Here is a 19,257-nt window from a genome sequence, read left to right as displayed (position 1 = left end):
TGTCCTCCAAAGGGATGAGCTCACTCACCTTCGTCACTGTTGTCATCTACGAGAATGATCTCCTTCAGCAGGTGAGCAGGTGTGTGATTCACTGCACTGTGCACTGAACGCAGGATGACCGACAAGGCCTCGTTCACGAAGATAAAAATAATAGAAATCTGCGGGAGGTCCTTTGGGTATTTCAGCTCTTTACACCTGTAAGGCAGAGAGGGAGCAAAGCGAAGTTAGCCAAAGACTTAGGACTCAGCTACATTAGTCAAAATACAGTGTTCTGAATGCGTTATAAGCATGCAACACCAGATAGTGCTGGGGAGCAAAATAATCATCATCATCATCATCACCATCATCATCTAGGTGATTATCCATAACCTTTTTCTTTTGTTATAACAATTTAATTTCTCACTTATTTATAGCGTTTTTTCCTGTGTGTAGATCAACTCTTAGAATACTTTCTATAACCATCAGAAGCAGAACATCCACAAGAACTGTTATTGCATTGAACCAGGGATGAATGGATCGGCCAATTTGTTTCCACGTCACTTTTGCCTGTGTTTTTTTTCATGTCTGTTCCAATTTTGAGCCAATCTGTTGTTGCTTTTTTAATCTACGTAAAATTTGCATTTAAATACATATTTTCCAAACCTATTTTCCTGCAAACTATACATTTGAGCAGAGAAACTGCATCAGAACATTTGGGGAGGGCAAAAGCCAGAGGAGAAACTGGGTTCCAATCTGCACATTAGTCTGAGAGATACTAATCAAGTCGGTTCCTGTCTGAAATCATAGCTGAAATCCAATTCCTCAAGGATCCTGGGAAGGACCTCCTGGGCTTCCCCCTCCTGCATGGTTGCAGGATCAGGTCCACCAGTCAAGGAGGGCTTGCTGGTGGAAGATGTCTGGGAGAGGAACCAGATGTATAAGACTTTGGGAGAGACACCGTTGTTGACAAAGCTGGCTTGTTTCCACTAACCGTAGGGATAATGAACCATCATATATGTTCCTACAACATGCTAAAGCACATCAAGCATAAAAGAGAAGCAGAAACCGTCCAGCTCCTCCTCAGGGCTGCAGTGGATGAAAGGAGAGTACATGAGCTTCAATGCTGCCCATCCTTCTACCACTAAACTAAGGCTTAGCATGACATCTAAAACCAGTTCAATGAGTTCACTTTTCACCCTGAGATTTAACTTTGACTGAACTCTGAAGGAGGACAAGTCTAGCAACTCACAGATAGATACCAGGGAACAGGAACTGACCCTGTTAAGTAGCAGCAGATGGGATGCATAGATATTGCATGCAGCAAACTGTATAGATTTAGAATCCTACATGACACTAAGAGCTATTTGACAGTGGAACAGATTCCCTTGGGAGGTTGTGGGCTCTCCTTCCATGGAGGTTTTTAAGCAGAGGTTGAATGGCCATCTGTCATGGATGCTGTAGCTGAGATTCCTGCATCGCAGGGGGTTGGATTAGATGACCCTTGGTGTCCCTTCCAGCTCTACAATATCCACTAGGGTGTAACTATTAACCTCTAACAACAAAAATGGGGACTAAGGAGAATGGGGGGGGGATACCTGGTAGGTTTTATCACATGTAACACCACTGCAGCAATACATCTCTCAGACAACTCCACTTTTTCCACTTATACAGTAAACTAAGTGCCCATAAACATATTTCAACATTTGGCCTTTGAATTATGGCAAGCGTTGCTGTGCTTTCTGAAGTAAAGCACCTCTGGGGCTTCTCCCCAACAGTTCTATGCGCCTCTATGACTTGTGGGATTAAAGACCTAAGCAGGCAAATGGCCTTCCTGGTTATAGAGATAAACAACATTGGCCCTCCTTTGAATACTGTTATATTGATGGAAAGTCACCTGAACTATGCCAAACTTTCATGGAGCAGGCCTAGCTACTCGCAGCAGCAAAGGCAGCTCAGTTTTAGCAAGTTAATAAATTTCCTTAATGTCTCCACTTTGCATCCCACAGAGATTTTTGGTACCATATTAGAATATAGGAGACAGAAGGATGAGAGTGTTTTGCCTGGAATAGCTTCAGAGCTCACATTAAGAATTATTTTATGTGCTTGCCATTTTAACGGAGAGGTATACTACCATCCTTGTTTGCAAGCAAATTGGTGTGGTAGAAAATTCCCATATTCAAGTGGTCAGTGATGCTTCCTATATAGTTGGCTTAATGAGATCAGAGCACCAGAACATTGCTTGGCGATCCCAGTGTAATGTGGATTAATTCTTCGCACACAGGTCTGGAGAATCCATTCCAATCAGCATGGGGGTGCTCGTACAAAAGGGGCACAGTGGCCCCTTTGAGGTCTTCCCCACAAATCAACTGAGCCCCCCACTCACCTCCCCCTTGCTCATGAGATGTAGAGGATAGCTTCCTTTCTCTCTCTGGAAAAGTACAGAGAGCTGAAGGAGGAACTTAGAAGAATGACACTCTTTCCCACTTCCTCTTTAATCTTGGTGGTCTCCAAGGTGAGAGCAGAGGTAAGCACAGTGTGGCTTCAGTGGCCAGCTCCTCCTGAGCACACAAAAGGAGGAACCACCTGCCATTGAAGACTCGCTGCACTGGGCTCCACACTCGGCCGCCTCCCAACGATGTGATGTCATGTGCATGACATCACATGCGCACGGTGCACAATGGGCCTGGTCAGTCTTGGGCACAGCTTGGCACCTCTGGCCACAGCTCTGTCAAAGAGTGCATATGTTGCATAGCAAAGGTCTCCCATTTACGAAGCAAGGCATTTGTAAATTGGAAAGATTTCTAGTAAATAAAAATAACAATGCACACCGCCAATTGCCACAAGGTGTTAGCGGTGAGAGGCAAGCCCAAAATAACTTCAAATCATCCAGAAATGCAATACAGCTTTTGTCCACCACCACTTAGTCTTCATAATAAAGAGCTATTTGTCGGGTTGCTTTTGATTCTCAGATGAAAACAACCCTCTTTCAAATATCCATTCAGACCCAGAGTGTTAGTTATTGCCTCGATTAAAGCGGCTGAGTTGAAGGATGCTTGATTAATTTTCCTCCACACAAACACCGAGATCAACCAGAAAATTAACTGAGCTGTGCATAATTACGAGGAGCATTTGAGAAGTCGTTAAGAGAGAGAGAAACTTCAGAGTTATATTTATGAGACGTCCCTTTCACAGCTTCCCTAAGCTGAATGACATGCTTTGATTTAGATGCTTATTTTCCTTTGTGCTTTGCTCGTTCCTTTACGCCTGCCACCTTTCAAAAGGAAGATATCCATAGGAAGTCAGTTTATGTGTAATTTATGAAGCACCAGGTAAGAAATCTTTCCTCTGAACAAAGATGCTCCTCTCCCCAAAGACTTGATGATGAAATCCTTTGACAGAGTTGGCAGCAACAGAAGCAGTGCCAGAGTTGCGTTACATGTAAGGACAGATGAATATGGCCGTTTCACTTTCTCTCGGCTCCTCATTTTCTCAATCTTAAATTCAGTGCTCCAGTTTTGCAGCAACTTACAATTCCCTCCCTGCCCCAAAACACTCCTCATGAAAATTCATCAGCATTCTAGCAGGGATTTTTTTTTTCTAAACATACCCATTTTTGTACACAGTTTGGACTAACATGCATATTTTTGCAAATAAATTTCCTTACGCATTTTTCATTCTATTCTCATTAAGGTACGCACTTTTTTGCACACCCAAATACATGATTTTTGTGTGTGCACGTCGGCTGGTTGGAGAACTGCACCATGAAATTCAGGGAAGTGCAAATATTGGCTCCCCCTGAGTAGGAAGAAAAGACTTCCCATTCAGGGTGGGGTTTTCCCTGTGTCATTTTGACTCTCGGTCCACAGCTGCCTACAGGTAACTGCACATATATTGTAGGCTCTCTTCAGGCCTATTCATACATTCAGGGAAAATGCATGAAGCCTCAACATGGGTGGGTGGGTGGAAATTGGCAAGCCCCACCAATAACATCCCAGTACATGCTCAACACCACACACAAGAGGTAGGGACTCTTGGCTCTTCTTGAGTTGGAATAGATAGAGCTTTGACCTGATCTACTAAGACTGTTATCATGTTCTTATGGATCAGAAGGTTCAGGGTAACCCTTTGGCAGGGGTCAGCAAACTTTTTCAGCGGGGGGCCGGTCCACTGTCCCTCAGTCCTTGTGGGGGGCCAGACTATATTTTGAAAAAAAATTAAAAACGAATTCCTATGCCCCACAAATAAACCAAAGATGCATTTTAAATAAAAGCACACATTCTACTCATGTAAAAACATCGGGCAGGCCCCACAAATAACCCTGAGATGAATTTAAAATACAGTGGTACTTCAGGTTAAGTGCTTAATTTGTTCCGGAGGTCCGTTCTTAACCTGAAACTGTTCTTAACCTGAAGCACCATTTTAGCTAATGGGGCCTCCCGCTGCCGCTGCGCCGCTGGAACACAATTTCTGTTCTCATCCTGAAGCAAAGTTCTTAACCCGAGGAACTATTTCTGGGTTAGCAGAGTCTGTAACCTGAAGCGTATGTAACCTGAAGTGTATGTAACCCGAGGTACCACTGTAAAAGGACACATTCTACTCTTGTAAAAACACGCTGATTCCCGGACTGTCCGTGGGGCGGATTTAGAAGGCGATTGGGCCGGATCCGGTCCCCGGGTTTGCAGTATTAAAAAGATTTTAGGAAGGGGAGAGAGTCTAATGAGGACTGAGCATGCTCGGTGGCCAGTAAATGCCAAGTTAATGTGGGATGAGGGGATGCAAACCTGAGAGGAGAAAATGAGTACTCTGGCCAAGAGTGCAATATTTTGCTACAGGTCCCACTTAAATGATATATCAATTGGGCCCTAAATATGGGGTGGGAGATTAATGGAAAAAGAGTGGAAGGAATAAACAGCTTTCTCTTTCTCTCTCCTTTTGTATGGAATACTATTTGATATGTTGTCAAGGCGATAGGTTAAATTTTTTTGCTTGGTCAAAACTCTTCTTTTATAGCACATTCCTTTTTTTTAAATTGTCGTTTGCAGTGTGAGGTTTGCAGAAGCACGTTTTCTATTCATACCTTAACATGCTCTCATTGTTACCTCCCACACGCAGGAAGAATTCACAATCAACCTTCAGATCCATTAAGAAAACTCTATGGCAAAGTTCTAAGGAAGATACCCAAACAAAGAAGTATTGTATTGGCAGGAAGGAGTGGGAGAGAATCAGCCGTGAGAGAGTCTGTTGCTTCCAAAATTCTGCATTCTTGTTGAATCTGGGTAAACAAACCCATAAAGCTATATTCTTGCCTCCATTGCCAGAAGAGGCAAGGCAACACAACCTGGTGTGCAGGGGATGGAATCTATTTATTTGCACCCAATCATGCAGAGGTTGTTGTTGTGTTTTTTTTAAAAAAGCACATTTTCCAACTGTACAATTTCCCCATCAGACACCCCCTGCAAAAAAACAAAACAAAAAAACACAAAAAAAGTAGAACACACACAACATACGCTTTCCTCCTTAGGAGAGGAGTCAGTAGTAGATCTACTATACCTGTACAGCCAAGATTCATTTATGAGTCTGCCTTAGTTTAATAACTACCAGGCACACAAAAGGGAGTACTTTAAGGGCATGCTATGAAAATAATGGTGAAGAAGAGGAGGTTCATTCAAAAAGAAGGTGTTTTTGTGCTTCTTCTTTTAAGTATGGAGGCTGAGTGAAATCTATTCTTATATAATAAATTCTGAACATGCTATCCTTGCTATTGCCTGTCATTTAAGTGCTTAATCAAGTACATACATACATACACACGCGCGCGCGCGCACACACACACACACACACACAACCCTTGCCACTAACCATAGAAGAGAAGAAGAAGAGTTTGGATTTGATATCCCACTTAATCATTACCCGAAGGAGTCTCAAAGCAGCTAACATTCTCCTTTCCCTTCCTCCCCCACAACAAACACTCTGTGAGGTGAGTGAGGCTGAGAGACTTCAGAGAAGTCTGACTAGCCCAAGGTCACCCAGCAGCTGCATGTGGAGGAGCGGAGACGCAAACCCGGTTCACCAGATTACGAGTCCACCACTCTTAACCACTACACCACACTGGGAAAGCAACTCAGAGCTGCATCTGAGCAAAGCCATAAGTCGTCCTTCAAGCGGCAGCTAGCAGGATCACAATCAAGAACAGGAGCCCAGGCTCCAAGGAGGAAGGAGTGGCCAGATCCATCATCACCCAGCAGCACCAGAGGTCAGCACAGGACTACCATAGGCCAAGGCCAGCAGCTCAGCAGTTCCTGAGCCCAGGATCCCCAAATAAAATCTCTGGTGCCCATTATCTACAGAAACTGCACCCCTCTGATGTACCACTGGCAATATCTGGCTTTCAACATTGTGATATATCACCAGCTAAACATCGCAATATACTGATATAGCACAATGTCTGAAATAAAGATGGAGCTACGTAGAGGCATTGGGCTGGCTTCACGGTTCTTCCCGCATTGTGATTTTTGCCGCCACCTGCTATTGTGATTCTCTGCCCCCTAAAGGAACCAGGGGAGGGATGAGCTGGCAGAGTTAACAGGGACTGCAGGAATCGAGAGAAGCATTGGCTGGCTTCATGGTTTTTCCCACACTGTGATAGCATGCAAACACACACACACCACCACCATCACGATTTGCAATATATTGCCTGGTCAAAAATTAGGAAACCAATTTCATGGTAAGGACCAGAGCCATCTTTCCCACTGGGTTTACTGGCATGTTGTGCCAGGGCGCCAGGCTGCCAGGGGTGCCCCAGCGAGTGGGGGAGCTGCACGGCTTTGCCGGTGGCCTCCCCTTTCCCTCCTGCACGCCCGCCAGCTGCGCCCCGTCAACCATATGGCTGGTGGGCGTGCAGCTTGCCTTCCAAGCCTCCGCAGGAGGAGAGCGATCCATGCAGAGGCTTTGGAAAAGGTCGACAACTCTGGGAAATGGGGGTTGGGGCACCAGATGAATCTTTGCACCAGGGTGCCGGATATGCTTAAGACGGCCCTGGTAAGGATTTTAAACCAGTTTTGGACAATATATCAATATATTGCCCAGCCCTACCCATTAGCCGGGACATGGGTGGCGCTGTGGGTTAAACCACAGAGCCTAGGACTTGCAGATCCGAAGGTCGGCGGTTCGAATCCCCGCAATGGGGTGAGCCCCCGTTGTTAGGTCCTTGCTCCTGCCAACCTAGCAGTTCAAAAGCACATCAAAGTGCAAGTACACATGACCCGGAAGCTGTATGCCGGCTCCCTCGGCCAATAAAGCGAGATGAGCGCCGCAACCCCAGAATTGTCTGTGACTGGACTTAATGCAGGAGTTCCTTTACCTTTACCTTTTACCCACTAGCCACTGAAAGCCAGGGATACAAGGTCAGTCTGGCAGCACAGACTATGCACTGAGAGGGACTTGTCAGAGTAGAGAAGGAGTGCTAATTTCCGAGCCTTCTGCTCCTCAAGGAATCAGCAGAGCCTGGCAGGGAGGTAGTGATCTGGGACCTAGAAAAGCAGGGATGAGAAGATGTTCCATTCCGTTTGCATTTAAATGCAAATCTACTTAATCCACAATTTCTGAAGCAACATGTGAACCTTCTAAATCTGTATTTCTGGCTTTTGCTATGCAGGTCTCCAACCATATTTTACAATATGTGTATAAATGCATGCATTGATGTAGGAGAAATTGCTCATAATCAAAGCCAGAAGGTCGAGCCAAGAACGTTTTGGCCACTAGCCCTGGTGACCATGCTCTGCCTCCTCAGTTGGAGACAGCAATGCTTTGGAACAACAGCTGCTGGAAATCACAGGAGGCGAGAGGGCTCTTGTGCTTGGGTCCTGCTGGTGGTTTTCCAGAAGAGGCATCTGGTTGGCCACTGTGTGAATAGGATGCCGGATTAGATGGTCCACTGGCATGATCCAGTAGGCTTTTTTATGCTCTTAATTTTGAATGTCTCAGTCAGGAACAACTATCCTTGCCCAGGCAAATTCTCAACCTGAACTGGGAAGCTTTTGTAGATCTGTAGAGGTGAGCCAACTTGAAGCCCAAGAAGGTGGCATGGTTATACTACTCAACCTCTAGCCTTCATGGCTCCCTACAATGTGCCTTGGTTTTCTTGATTCTTATCCCTGCAGCTCCTGACAGTATTTATCATCCAATCTACAGTGATGAAACACAAGGTGCATTGCACCTGAAGCAAATGGATTCTGGGGCTAACATCAAGCAACGTTTCCTTCCAAGGTTACTTTGCACTTCTGAGATCCCTTAAGCTGAAGAAAAGGTCAAGACTACTTTTGCTGAAAAGAAAAACACAGGGTTGTTTTTGTGTTATTATTATTCAAGAAAATGGCAGATCACAAAACAGGAAGGGAGGCTGCCAGCCTCCTTAAATCTGTTGGTTTTGCAAATTGCCTAGTGGTTTCTATGTGTCTATGCATGCTTTCAAAGCTATGATTAGATTAATACACAGTTTCAAATAAGCCAGAGGGGGGTTTAGCCAGTTTCCCCTGCTAATAGAGCAATTTGAAACCCATTTGAGCTAAATTCCTTAGACTTGTATATATTTTAATCAGATGCTAAGATGAGTTAAGCATTAGGGTCCCCCACCCCCCATTTGCTTTTAACTTCTACAAAAGACTCACATTCTCTCCCCCCCCCAAAGAATATATATACATGTAACTTGCTTTCTGAAAGGGAGGGGGAAAACAGGAAAAGCCATGTCTAGGAATACTGTGGCATATTTTTTAACAGAATTAAGAAAAGTGTGTGATGGAGCATGAGGGAAAGAATGACCTATAAGTACCCCACACAGGCACACTCAAGTCCTCTTCAGACATTCAAAATAATGCAAAAGGTCTCAAACTGAGCAGAGGTGCATGGGTGCACGACCAAACCCCCTATGTGCTGCCACTGTTCTTTGAAGGAGGAGTCTTCAGGGAGACTCTGTGTTCAACCAAACAGTCAAGAACCCGGATTGTTTAGGATTCCCAACATCAAGGATGATCAGGAGAGAAGATCAGCATGGGAGAATATGTGCCTATGTGCATGTCTCTCCTAACTTTAAGTTCACACATGCTACATATTACCTAAAACCGGCACGTGGGAGAAACAGCTATGAAAGTGCGTGTGGGGGAAATTAGAAATGCCCCCCCCCCACTTTAGCTTTGCGACTCCAGAGTTTGGCAGACATGGCCGGCTGCTGTTTCCTTTGCCAAAAAGCACTCTGAGTTATTGTGGGGAGTTGTGTGTATGGGGGGGGGTATCAGAACAGGTACTGACAATCACTGCCTAGGGCATCTACCCCACCATTTAGTGCTATTGAAGTTGCTTGCTATACTCACTATCTTGGCAGCCGCTTGCCTTCTAATTTTAAAAAAGCATGTTTGTTCTTGTCAAAGAGAAAAGCATGACTGTCCTAAAATAGGTTAACCTTTTGATATATAAATTTGGCACTCGCAGGGGGGGGTGTGAAATACCAGGCTGTGTGCCGTTCAGAGAGTCTGCGTGCCTGCATTTAGATATACGTTCATTACGAGAGACAGGATGGCTCTCTAACGAGGACAAAAGAGGGACAGAGATTTGCCAAGTTCCCAGAATACAGGGAGCTGCCCCTGGTAAACAAGGCAAGCTGGAGAACGTGGCAGAGCTAGGTGCCATCAGCATATCGAGGGCACTGAACACAAATGCTTTGGGTGGCAGCAAGCACATTTCAGAACCTGAGAATCTGTTGTGGGTACCACATACAGCCATGCATATACAAAAACCCACACATTCCCTGACCACACTTATTCCTCCCTGCCGCCAGCAATTATGCTTCATTCCAGCAGAGTTGAGGCCATATACCCAATAGTACCTTTTTTCAAGTCTAATTGCCGTGGACAATTGTATATTCAGCCAGGGAGTGTAACCCTTTCATCTCCCAAATCATTCCTCCATCTTAGACCCCATCTGCACTGCACGTTTAAAACAATATCATGCCTCACAGAGCTACAATTTCCAGAGTGGTTTAACAATCAAATCCTCTTCATGCAAGAATTGTAGCTCCATAAGGGGCAGCTGCAGAGATAAGAAATGAAGAGTTGTTCCATTGTCTGGAGAAGCCACTTCCTGATTTGCATAGAGAAGCCATTTTCAACAGAGCCCAGCGATCAAAGCATGCAGTTGTATTGATACAGCACTAGGTGTTGAAATTTTGCTCCCCCTAACAATTTTGCACCCAGGGCAACCACCATTGGTCTGAACCAAACTCTAATTTGTTAATAGCCACCCCCTAGCAGCAACAGGCCACATAACAGAGGCATGAGGACCACATGCTGCAACAAGGCCAGATGTCAATTCTTTCCCCAGGACTTGCCGATCAGAAGGTCGGCGGTTCAAATCCCCACGACAGGGTGAGCTCCCGTTGCTTAGTCCCAGCTCCTGCCCACTTAGCAGTTCAAAAGCATGTCAAGTGCAAGTAGATAAATACCATATTTTTCGCCCTATAGGACGCACTTTTGCCCTCCAAAAATGAAGGGGAAATCTGGGTGCGTCCTATGGGGCGAATGCAGGCTTTCACTGAAGCTTGGAGAGTGAGAGGGAACACATCCACATCCCGCAGGGCTCCCTACGCTGCGGATAGAAGCCTGCCGCCCGTCGCGAGGGGCGCCCTGAAGCAGAGTGCCCCGCCCACCAGACAGACATCCGCAGCGTGTTGGAGCCCCTGCGGGAGTTCCTGCAAGGCACCCTATGCTGCGGATAGCAGCCTGCCGCCCGGCGCGATGGGTGCCCTGAAGCAGAGCGCCCCACCCACCATACAGACATCGGCCAGCCCCACAAGCTTGGGGGACAGCAAGGAGGTGCAGCGCCGCCATCCCACTGTTCCTCAACCTGGTTCGGTTTCCCCGACCTGGTTTTGGGGGGGAAATAAAGGAAAACAATTTTTCCTTTATTTCCCCCCCAAAAAACTAGGTGCGTCCTATGGGACGAAAAATACGGTAGGTACCGCTCCGGTGGGAAGGTAAACGGCATTTCCATGCGCTGCTCTGGTTCTCCAGAAACGGCTTAGTCATGCTGGTCACATGACCCGGAAAAACTGTCTGTGGACAAACGCCGGCTCCCTCGGCCTGTAAAGCGAGAGGAGCACCGCAACCCCAGAGTCATTCGTGACTGGACTTAACTGTCAGGTCCTTTACCTTTACCATTTAATCATGCCACACCCAACCAGAGCTGCCCATAGGGGCGGGGCGAGGTGAGGGCAGGCAAGCTGCCCATAGGAGTGGGGCACACCATGGGGCCTCCGGAGTCTGCCTGCCTCCTCCCACTCAGCCACCCTACAGCTGGAGGAGAGGCAGCGGGAGGACCGTTTGGCAGCACAGAGCCTGCGTGCGCCCAAGCCACTACGTCTTTCCCAGGAGAGACGTGTGGCTAGGGCACATTGCAGGCCCCGTGGTGAGTGCCGCCCAGCATTTTGTCACCCCCTTAGTGGTGACACCTGGGGTGGGCTGCACCCAACCCACACCCCTCCTCCACCACTGCATCCAACATCCCCACAGCCCTTCCCTATGGCTAACATTTCTCTTTCTCTATTTTCCTCTCTCCCACCATACATCTAATAAAGTGGATTCTGGTCCATGAAACCTTGTTTTTTTAGTGCAACAGACTAACACAATGATCTTTCTGGGAGAGGCTTAATGTTGAAATCTGTTCAAGGGGGCCAGAGCTTGGAAGAGGATCTGAAGGTAGACAAGAAACAGTACTTCTGAGTGGTGAAAGAGGTGTATGATCATGCATAGGAAATAAATCTTAGTTGATTAATCATGTGAGTTTTACTCAACTAAATAGCATACCTTGCAGACAAGGGGGGAAATGTACTTTTTCTTTATAAAAAAAAATGACATTCAGGTGAGGGAAGTGTACAGCATAACATTCATCTTAGGAGAGGCATTCGCTCCTTCAAGAGGAAGGAGGTTAGGCTGTATCCAATTTCTACTCAGAGAAAACCCACTGAAATTAATGGTCCTATGCTAGTCATGCCCATTAATTTCAGTGAGCAAAAGTAAGTTGGTTTTACAGCCCAAAGCCTTGAAACAGGTTTTGTAAGTAGTTCAGGGCTTGCGCTCTCTCTCTCTCTCTCTCTCTCTCTCTCTCTCTCTCTCTCTTTCTTCAAAGAGAAACCAGTCCCAACATTTAGAGTTCCAAAGGTGGGTGGGAGGGATAGAAGAGCAATTACAAAAGAGCATCTGCACAGTTGAAAAATTCAAGGCAAAGGCATGCAAAAATTCAGTTCTGCCAAGTGCATGCAAGCTGTTAGGTTAACAGACCTAAAAATGACTAATGGTGATGTCAGAAGACTCCAGGAAGCTGCCTTGCACCATTGGCCAACCTAGCTCATGTATTCTTAATGCCAGAGGTGGGAACATGTGACCATCCAGGTGTGGTCAGACTCCAAGTCACTGACCATTCTGGCTAGGGCTGATGTGAGGGCCACAGGCTTCCAACCCCTGCTCAACAGTGAGCGGCATTAGTCTTCCCAGGATTTCAGATGGGAGTCTTTCACAGCAATGCCTGGAGATATCGGGGATTGGTTCTGGGACCTTCTTCCTGCAATGCAGTGCTCTACCACCAAAACACAAAACTTTCTTCCAGGCTTCGCTACAACCTCAGACCCTGACCAAGCTTTACCATTTTTTCCTTCCCTGGCCAAAAACACCCAGCACCACCTGCTCTATATTGTTTTGCCTGAAGGCCTCCAATGCTGTGTTTCTGTTGCTCTCACTCTTTGACAGGAAATACCGTATTTTTCGCTCTATAAGATGCACCAGACCATAAGACGCACCTAGTTTTTGGAGTAGGAAAACAAGAAAAAAAATATTTTGAATCCCAAAGCCAGAACAACAAGAGGGATCACTGCACAGCGAAAGCAGCAATCCCTCTTGCTGTTCTGGCTTCTGGGATAGCTGCGCAGCCTGCATTCGCTCCATAAGACGCACACACATTTCCCCTTACTTTTTAGGAGAGGAAAAGTGAGTCTTATGGAGCAAAAAATACGGTAAATTGTTGCACACAAAACCCCTTTGTGGGAAGCCGAGCGCTGGTCTCTCCCAATGGGAGGGGGTGGGGAACCATATGGGCAGGTGGGTGACTGAGCAGCTTTTTATGCCTTTTTTCACCACCTCCTCTTCATTGAGCTTCTACACACCCCATAACTCTACAGTGGTGTTCTCTCTCTCTCTCTCTCTAGGGATTTTTCTTGAGTGTGGGGAACCCAACTCCCCATTTTTGCTGACTTCACACTGTAGGGTTCTCCTGGTTTATTCGTTATCTGTGTCTTTGGTCTGTTTGGCATTCAGTTTGGAAAGGAAAGGGAATTGAAGAATGGAAGGGCACCCGGAAGCATTATGGGACTAATATCACACTTGAGTTGCATTCCCAATACTTCAAGCTTGCTGGTGTCTTTGTGGGGGTGCTCTTTGGCCTACCTTGCACATCCTTGGACAGCAAGGGTGCACATTTTGGATTCATGTAACCAAAGCTCCCACAGCAGGGAGGGTGAATTTACTCCCAAATCCTTGGCTGGGGAGCCATGGAATCACCATCACCATCACCATCATTATTACTTTTAAACAACTTTATTGAAAGTTCACAAAGTACATAATTATATGTGAGACATAAATAAAAGAGAGAAAAAAGTAAGTGAAACAGAAAGGAAAATAAAGGGGGGGGACTGTGTATTTTATAAATGTCTAAACCTATTACAGTATTTGTAAGAATGGATTCCAAATATCATTGAATTTGTCCGTGGCAAGTCTGCATTTATGTGCAAGTTGTTCCTATGCTGCGAGTTTGTATAAATCTTCAATCACCATCATTATTTTATTATTTGTACCGCACCCAATTGACTGGGTTGCCCCAGACACTCTGGGCGGCTTCCAGCATACACAAGAACATAACAAAACATTAAACATTAAAAACTTCCCTATATATAAAACTGCCTTCATATGTCTTCTAAAGGAATGCGGCTTCCAAATGCCCAGGGGGGTTGAGAGATGCTTCCTTCTGGATGTTAATTCAAACTCACCTGCCTGCACTTGCAGACTTTGGTTATTTATTACCAGGTGTTTTGTTTTGGCCCATTTCGTTCCGTTTCATAAATGGGGCATTTCCACCATTGCATATCTCTTTCAGAGTGTGTTGGCAATGCATCCGTCCTCCCCCCATGTTTAAAATAAATAAATAGATCCCCTCACTCAGGGTTTTGTTGGAGCTCATTTTCCCACTTGGGTAAAGATTCAATACAACACTCTTCTTCATTAGAGCTGTCAGGAGCGGATGTCCTCGCCTTTTGTGTGGGTTTCCAAATGAGACTCCAAGCAACATGCCTACACTTTACACTGTGGGATCGCACACAGTGCTACAGTTCCTAGGGAACTTACTGGCAAATAGGGGCTGGCCTGCCTCTCAGTGTTATTATTTGGAGGTTCAAGCTCAACCTCAGTAGTCAAGTTTCATTGCTGGGAGGTGGGGCCAGTCCCAATTATATAGGGGGTGGAGCCGACAACAGCCAGGCAGTCGGCTCTGGAGATTCACCCTCCAACCCCTCCCTCAGTTTAATGTTTTCTTGTTTGCAGGTTAACTTTTTCTTCCTGTTTAACGGTCTTTGACTGGTTGCTGTTGAAGGACAGGGAAGAAATTTTCCTGCTTTGGCAGGTTTTGTCTTCCCCATAGCTATGTGTCCCCACTTTGGCGGTTTATGGCCTTGGGTGGAATCCTTTAGCCTTTTCTTCCCTATATGAGGGAGGGCATGAAGTGGTGATTCACACCCCCCCCCCTTGTGGCGTTGATTCCAGGATTCCCTCTTAAAAGAGGTAATATAATGGGTGTCACTGGCCATACACCAAAAGGCTGTCAGTGAACTACCCTGCATGCAGGGATATAGGCTGTGCTGCCTGCTACACATATGTCTTGCAGTGCATCCCCACATTCAATTTACCCTGATATTCCACAGTTCCCCCAGCTGAAGAGCTGGGGGGGTACACACCCAAGGCCTAAGCCAAGGTCTTCCTACATTCAGAAGTTTAATAAAGCTGCGGCCTAATTTAATTCCATAACACGTTGTCTTTATTCCCCTGGGGGCTGGGGCTGTCACGGCCTGGTCATGCAATTAAGATCACACACAACTGTACTGTGCCAAAACTCTAAAAGCCCTGTGTATTTGTATTAATATTAATATCTGTGCATTCATTATATATAATGTGCAGTTAGGTCTGATAAGTCTTCCCGCATGCTCCCTCACTGAGCTATCACATACCCTCCAACCTTTCTCCAAAGAAAATAGGGCATTCCATAATAATGATTATTATAATTTTATTATTTATACCATGCCCATCTGACTGGGTTGCCCCAGCCACTCTGGGTAGCTTCCAACATATATAAAAATACAATAAAGCATTAAACATTAAAAATCTTCCCTGGGGGGGTATTGGGACTGGAAGGGCAGAAGAAAGGAATCCCATCGGTAGGTGGAGTCAAAGCTGATCTATTTGTAGGGAGTAGACTAACATTTCATAGAATTATGAAAGAATGTTGTCTGTTGCGTGACCATTCATTCTGAGGTTTGACATTGCAGCTTCAAAGCATGTATTGCATGTTGAATAGGAGAAATTCATACCAAAATGCTAATAATTGTTTCATGAGGATTTCTTTCCCCTTCCAAACACACACACACACACACACACACACACACTGCAGCAAAAATGTGAAGAAATGGATCAGGGATCAGAAAAATACAAAACCGAGAGAAGCAAAATGGACAGATCCATTGGTCCCTAGTATAAAATGAGGGACTTACTTGGTTGGTCGATAATCTGGTATGGTACGGTCCAGTGATATTTTCTCACTGAGGTAGGAATTGTAGCCGTATTTCTCATGCGGTCCCTTGGCTTTCTCTTCCTCCTCAGGGGAAAGTGTGGCTGGAAGCCCACCTTTCCCACGGCCACCATAGCCTTCAATGAGCCCCAGTGATTTGGACAGACCTGAAGAGAACAAAACAGGATCAGTTTTCAAAAATGGGAGTCAACCGTTGCTTCTTTATCCCAGAATCAAAGATGTAACCCAGGCGTTGCTAAACTTTCTGGGCCTGTGAACACATTTCATCTTTTTTGAGTGAGTGTGTGTTGGGATTCCCACTCCTTCCCCTGGTAATTTCTGTCCCTCACCTTTCCCCAGATCAGCTGTCCCTGATTCACACACACATTTACTTCACTTTTCCAAGTGATTAGGGTAAAAGCAATATCCAATAGAATTAATCTGAGCCTTGAAAAACACAAGGAACTGAAAGAAGTAAGGAGGAAAAAATGGCACACCCTCTCTAGGGATGTAAGGTTTCATTTTCCTTTCCACCTTGTATTCATCACACACAACATTGTTTCTGTTCCACTGCAGTTCTTCCACCAATTAATTACAAACATAACAAAAGCAGCCATGAATAAATAAAAGGCATTAAAAAGCACACAACCAAATTGAGGGATTTCCCCATAAATCATAAGATCTAAAAGTAAACATAAAAAAATAGTATTAACAACAGCAATAAAACTCCCTAAACAGTACCTCAACTCCAGCAGCCTCAGCTTTTGTAGCTGGAGTCAGTCGGGGCCCTGCCCTTCTGGAGCACTGGAAGCCAAAAGAGAGTAATCTCCCAGCTGTGCCCTGCCTTTAATGGGCAGGCCACACACCCTGACCCACCAGATTGGCCGGCCCAGCGAGTGACGCAGCCGGGAAACCCCAACCGCACAGGTCTGGCCTCTGCGCACATGGAGGGATCATGAGAGTCCACAACACCAGCTCCTCTTAAGGTGGAAGTGGCCTTGCTGTCTGCTGTGGAAACATTATTTGACCTATGTAAGCTACTGACCGAATATGAAGATTTATATATGTACCATGGAGCTATAAGTGCCTGAACCCTGTCGAATGACTGAGCCCATGTATCTGGGTTGAAATTAATTTTGCAATGGCACAACAGAACAGAGACTCTTCGCAATACTAGAACTTGGAGACAATCAACGAAGCTGAATGCTTGAAAAGTCAGAACAGGAGTACTTCTTGCAGGACATATTATAATTATTGAATTTGCTCTCACACGAGGGAGAGAAGCATCAACTGGATGGCTTTAAAGAGGATTAGACAAATTCATGGAAGATCTGGCTATAGGTCGTTTTGAATTAAGTCCTAGGGCTGAGCGATGTCCAGTTTTCAGCATCAGTGATATACTGATATAAGCACGAGGTCTGAAATAAGGATGGAACTATGGAGAGGTGAACTGGGTAATGTCCTGGCAAATGCTACTAATTAGGAGACACACTTTTACTTACCCAGTTTAACATATTGTTGCACCTGTTGTTTATAGACCAGAGCAACAAATCAGGAGAGAAGCGATGGCCAGCTTCATCATTTATCCAACATCACAATTTTTTACATAGCACACACACACATTGTGATTCACAATACATTGCCATGTCCAATATTATGAAAACGTTACCACAACGTGGACCCATTTTGGATGATGCCTTGATACATCACCCATTGCCCTATTAGAGAAGACCCTAAGTCACTCCTTTCTATTAACGTCAATGTTTTGGGGTAATGTTGAATTACACCCTGGGTTTCTGCCTCCCCTGTGTGAGGCAGTATGCTGTTCAGGTCCTGCTTTTGAGCTTAGCATAGACACCTGCTTAGCCACTCTGAGAACAGGATGCTGAGCAAGATGGCTCCCTAGCCTGATCCTGCAGGGCAATAATAATAATAATAATAATAATAATAATAATAATAATAATAATAATAATAATAATATATTTATACCCCGCCCATCTGGGCAGCTTGCAACAAAATATTAAAATACAATAATGCATCAAACATTAAAAGTTTCCCTAAACAGGGCTGCCTTCAGATGTCTTCTAAAAGTCTGGTAGCAGTTGTTCTCTTTGACATCTGGTGGGAGGGTGTTCCACAGGGCAGGTGCCACTACAGAGAAGGCCCTCTGCCTGGTTCCCTACAACTTGGCTTCTCGCAGTGAGGGAACCACCAGAAGGCCCTCGGCACTGGACCTCTTATGTTCTTACCTTTATCAGATTCCTCCACTCCACCCCCATCTATTATCAGTATCATGATTTAGCTACTTCCCACTGCCTTGCTGATAAGGACTAATTCAGGGAAAGGGAGGAATTGCCAAGTAAATACCTATCTTTTCAGTGAATGAATCATAGGATTGCAGAGTTGGAAGGGACTTTGGGGATTATCTAGCCCCAATCCCCAGCAATGCAGGAATCACAGCTATGCCATCTCTGGCAGATGGCCATCCAAGCTCTGTTTAAAAAAGCTCCAAAGGAGAGTTCACCACCTTCCCAAGGTAGTTCGTTCCACTGAGCTAAAATGAATGCAGATATAATGGCCAATTTAAGCTTTCAAACAAATAAATAGGACACAGCATGCACAATACAGAAGCCTTGGACTTTCTGCAACACAAAGTGCTTTTTGCTCCACTCTCTTTAAGGAAAGAGCCAAGGGGCAAGAACGAGTGTCAAAGAAAGAAAAGCCAAGCACATTAAGAAGGGATGGAAAGACAAAGTAATATTTTATGACATGCTTCACTGTGCATTATAGAGAGCAGTAGCACCTGACATTTTTACATTTATTTTTAGGAGAGATTCACACCTCCCTCATTGTCAGGCACTACTGAGCACTTTGATGGATGATTTTTATTCTTAGCGGTGATATTTATTTTCCCATCGCTTCAGCTGAGGGACCCTGCGACCCCTCCAGGCAGGCCTTTTGTGTCATTCCGTTATTTCGACAGGAGGTGAACAAGAAACAAAAGAGCGCAATGCCACAAGATCTGGATTCATGCGCTCCCCAATGTGATGTTGCAATTGTGGTGTTCTCTTCCTTCAAGGCAACCCTTGTGTGTGTGTGAGAAGAGGGGGGGGGAGGCAATGTCAGGGACGGTATGTTCACCAAATTAAATATGGTTAGAATGCAATCAGTTTCCATACTTAAAAACAAACCATCCAAATCATCTTAAAGTATATTCTTCTTAACCGAACCTCCACTTTAGGCCTTCAACTCAAAAACGGGCATTCTGGGGATTTGGTGTGGGAGAGATCTATTGCAATCCCTGTTTGGCTCAGTAATATGATGACCCACCGGTGGAGGAAGAGGGGGGCGGGGCCGCACACTCCCCCCCCCCACAGTGCAATCCCAGTGGGGTGCTATCGCTGCTGCCCA

General features: G+C 45.4%; 1 protein-coding gene across 1 annotated transcript in view; it reads right to left on the bottom strand.

Moving 5' to 3' along the window:
- GALNT17 (polypeptide N-acetylgalactosaminyltransferase 17) overlaps window positions 1-19,257 on the bottom strand; it is a 115,439-nt gene that overhangs the window by 60,001 nt on the left and 36,181 nt on the right. The window contains exons 2-3 of the mRNA XM_081890399.1: window positions 15,830-16,013; window positions 29-195 (exon numbers count right to left, since the gene is read on the bottom strand). Of these exons, the coding sequence (XP_081746525.1) occupies window positions 29-195; window positions 15,830-16,013 (351 nt within the window). The remainder of the gene's footprint in view (window positions 1-28; window positions 196-15,829; window positions 16,014-19,257) is intronic.

Source organism: Podarcis melisellensis (genome assembly GCF_964234715.1).
Source record: "Podarcis melisellensis genome assembly, chromosome: 15".
NCBI classification, from domain to species: Eukaryota; Metazoa; Chordata; class Lepidosauria; order Squamata; family Lacertidae; genus Podarcis; species Podarcis melisellensis.
Note: the sequence above shows the minus strand (reverse complement) of the source record. Positions and strands in the feature narration are given on the sequence as shown.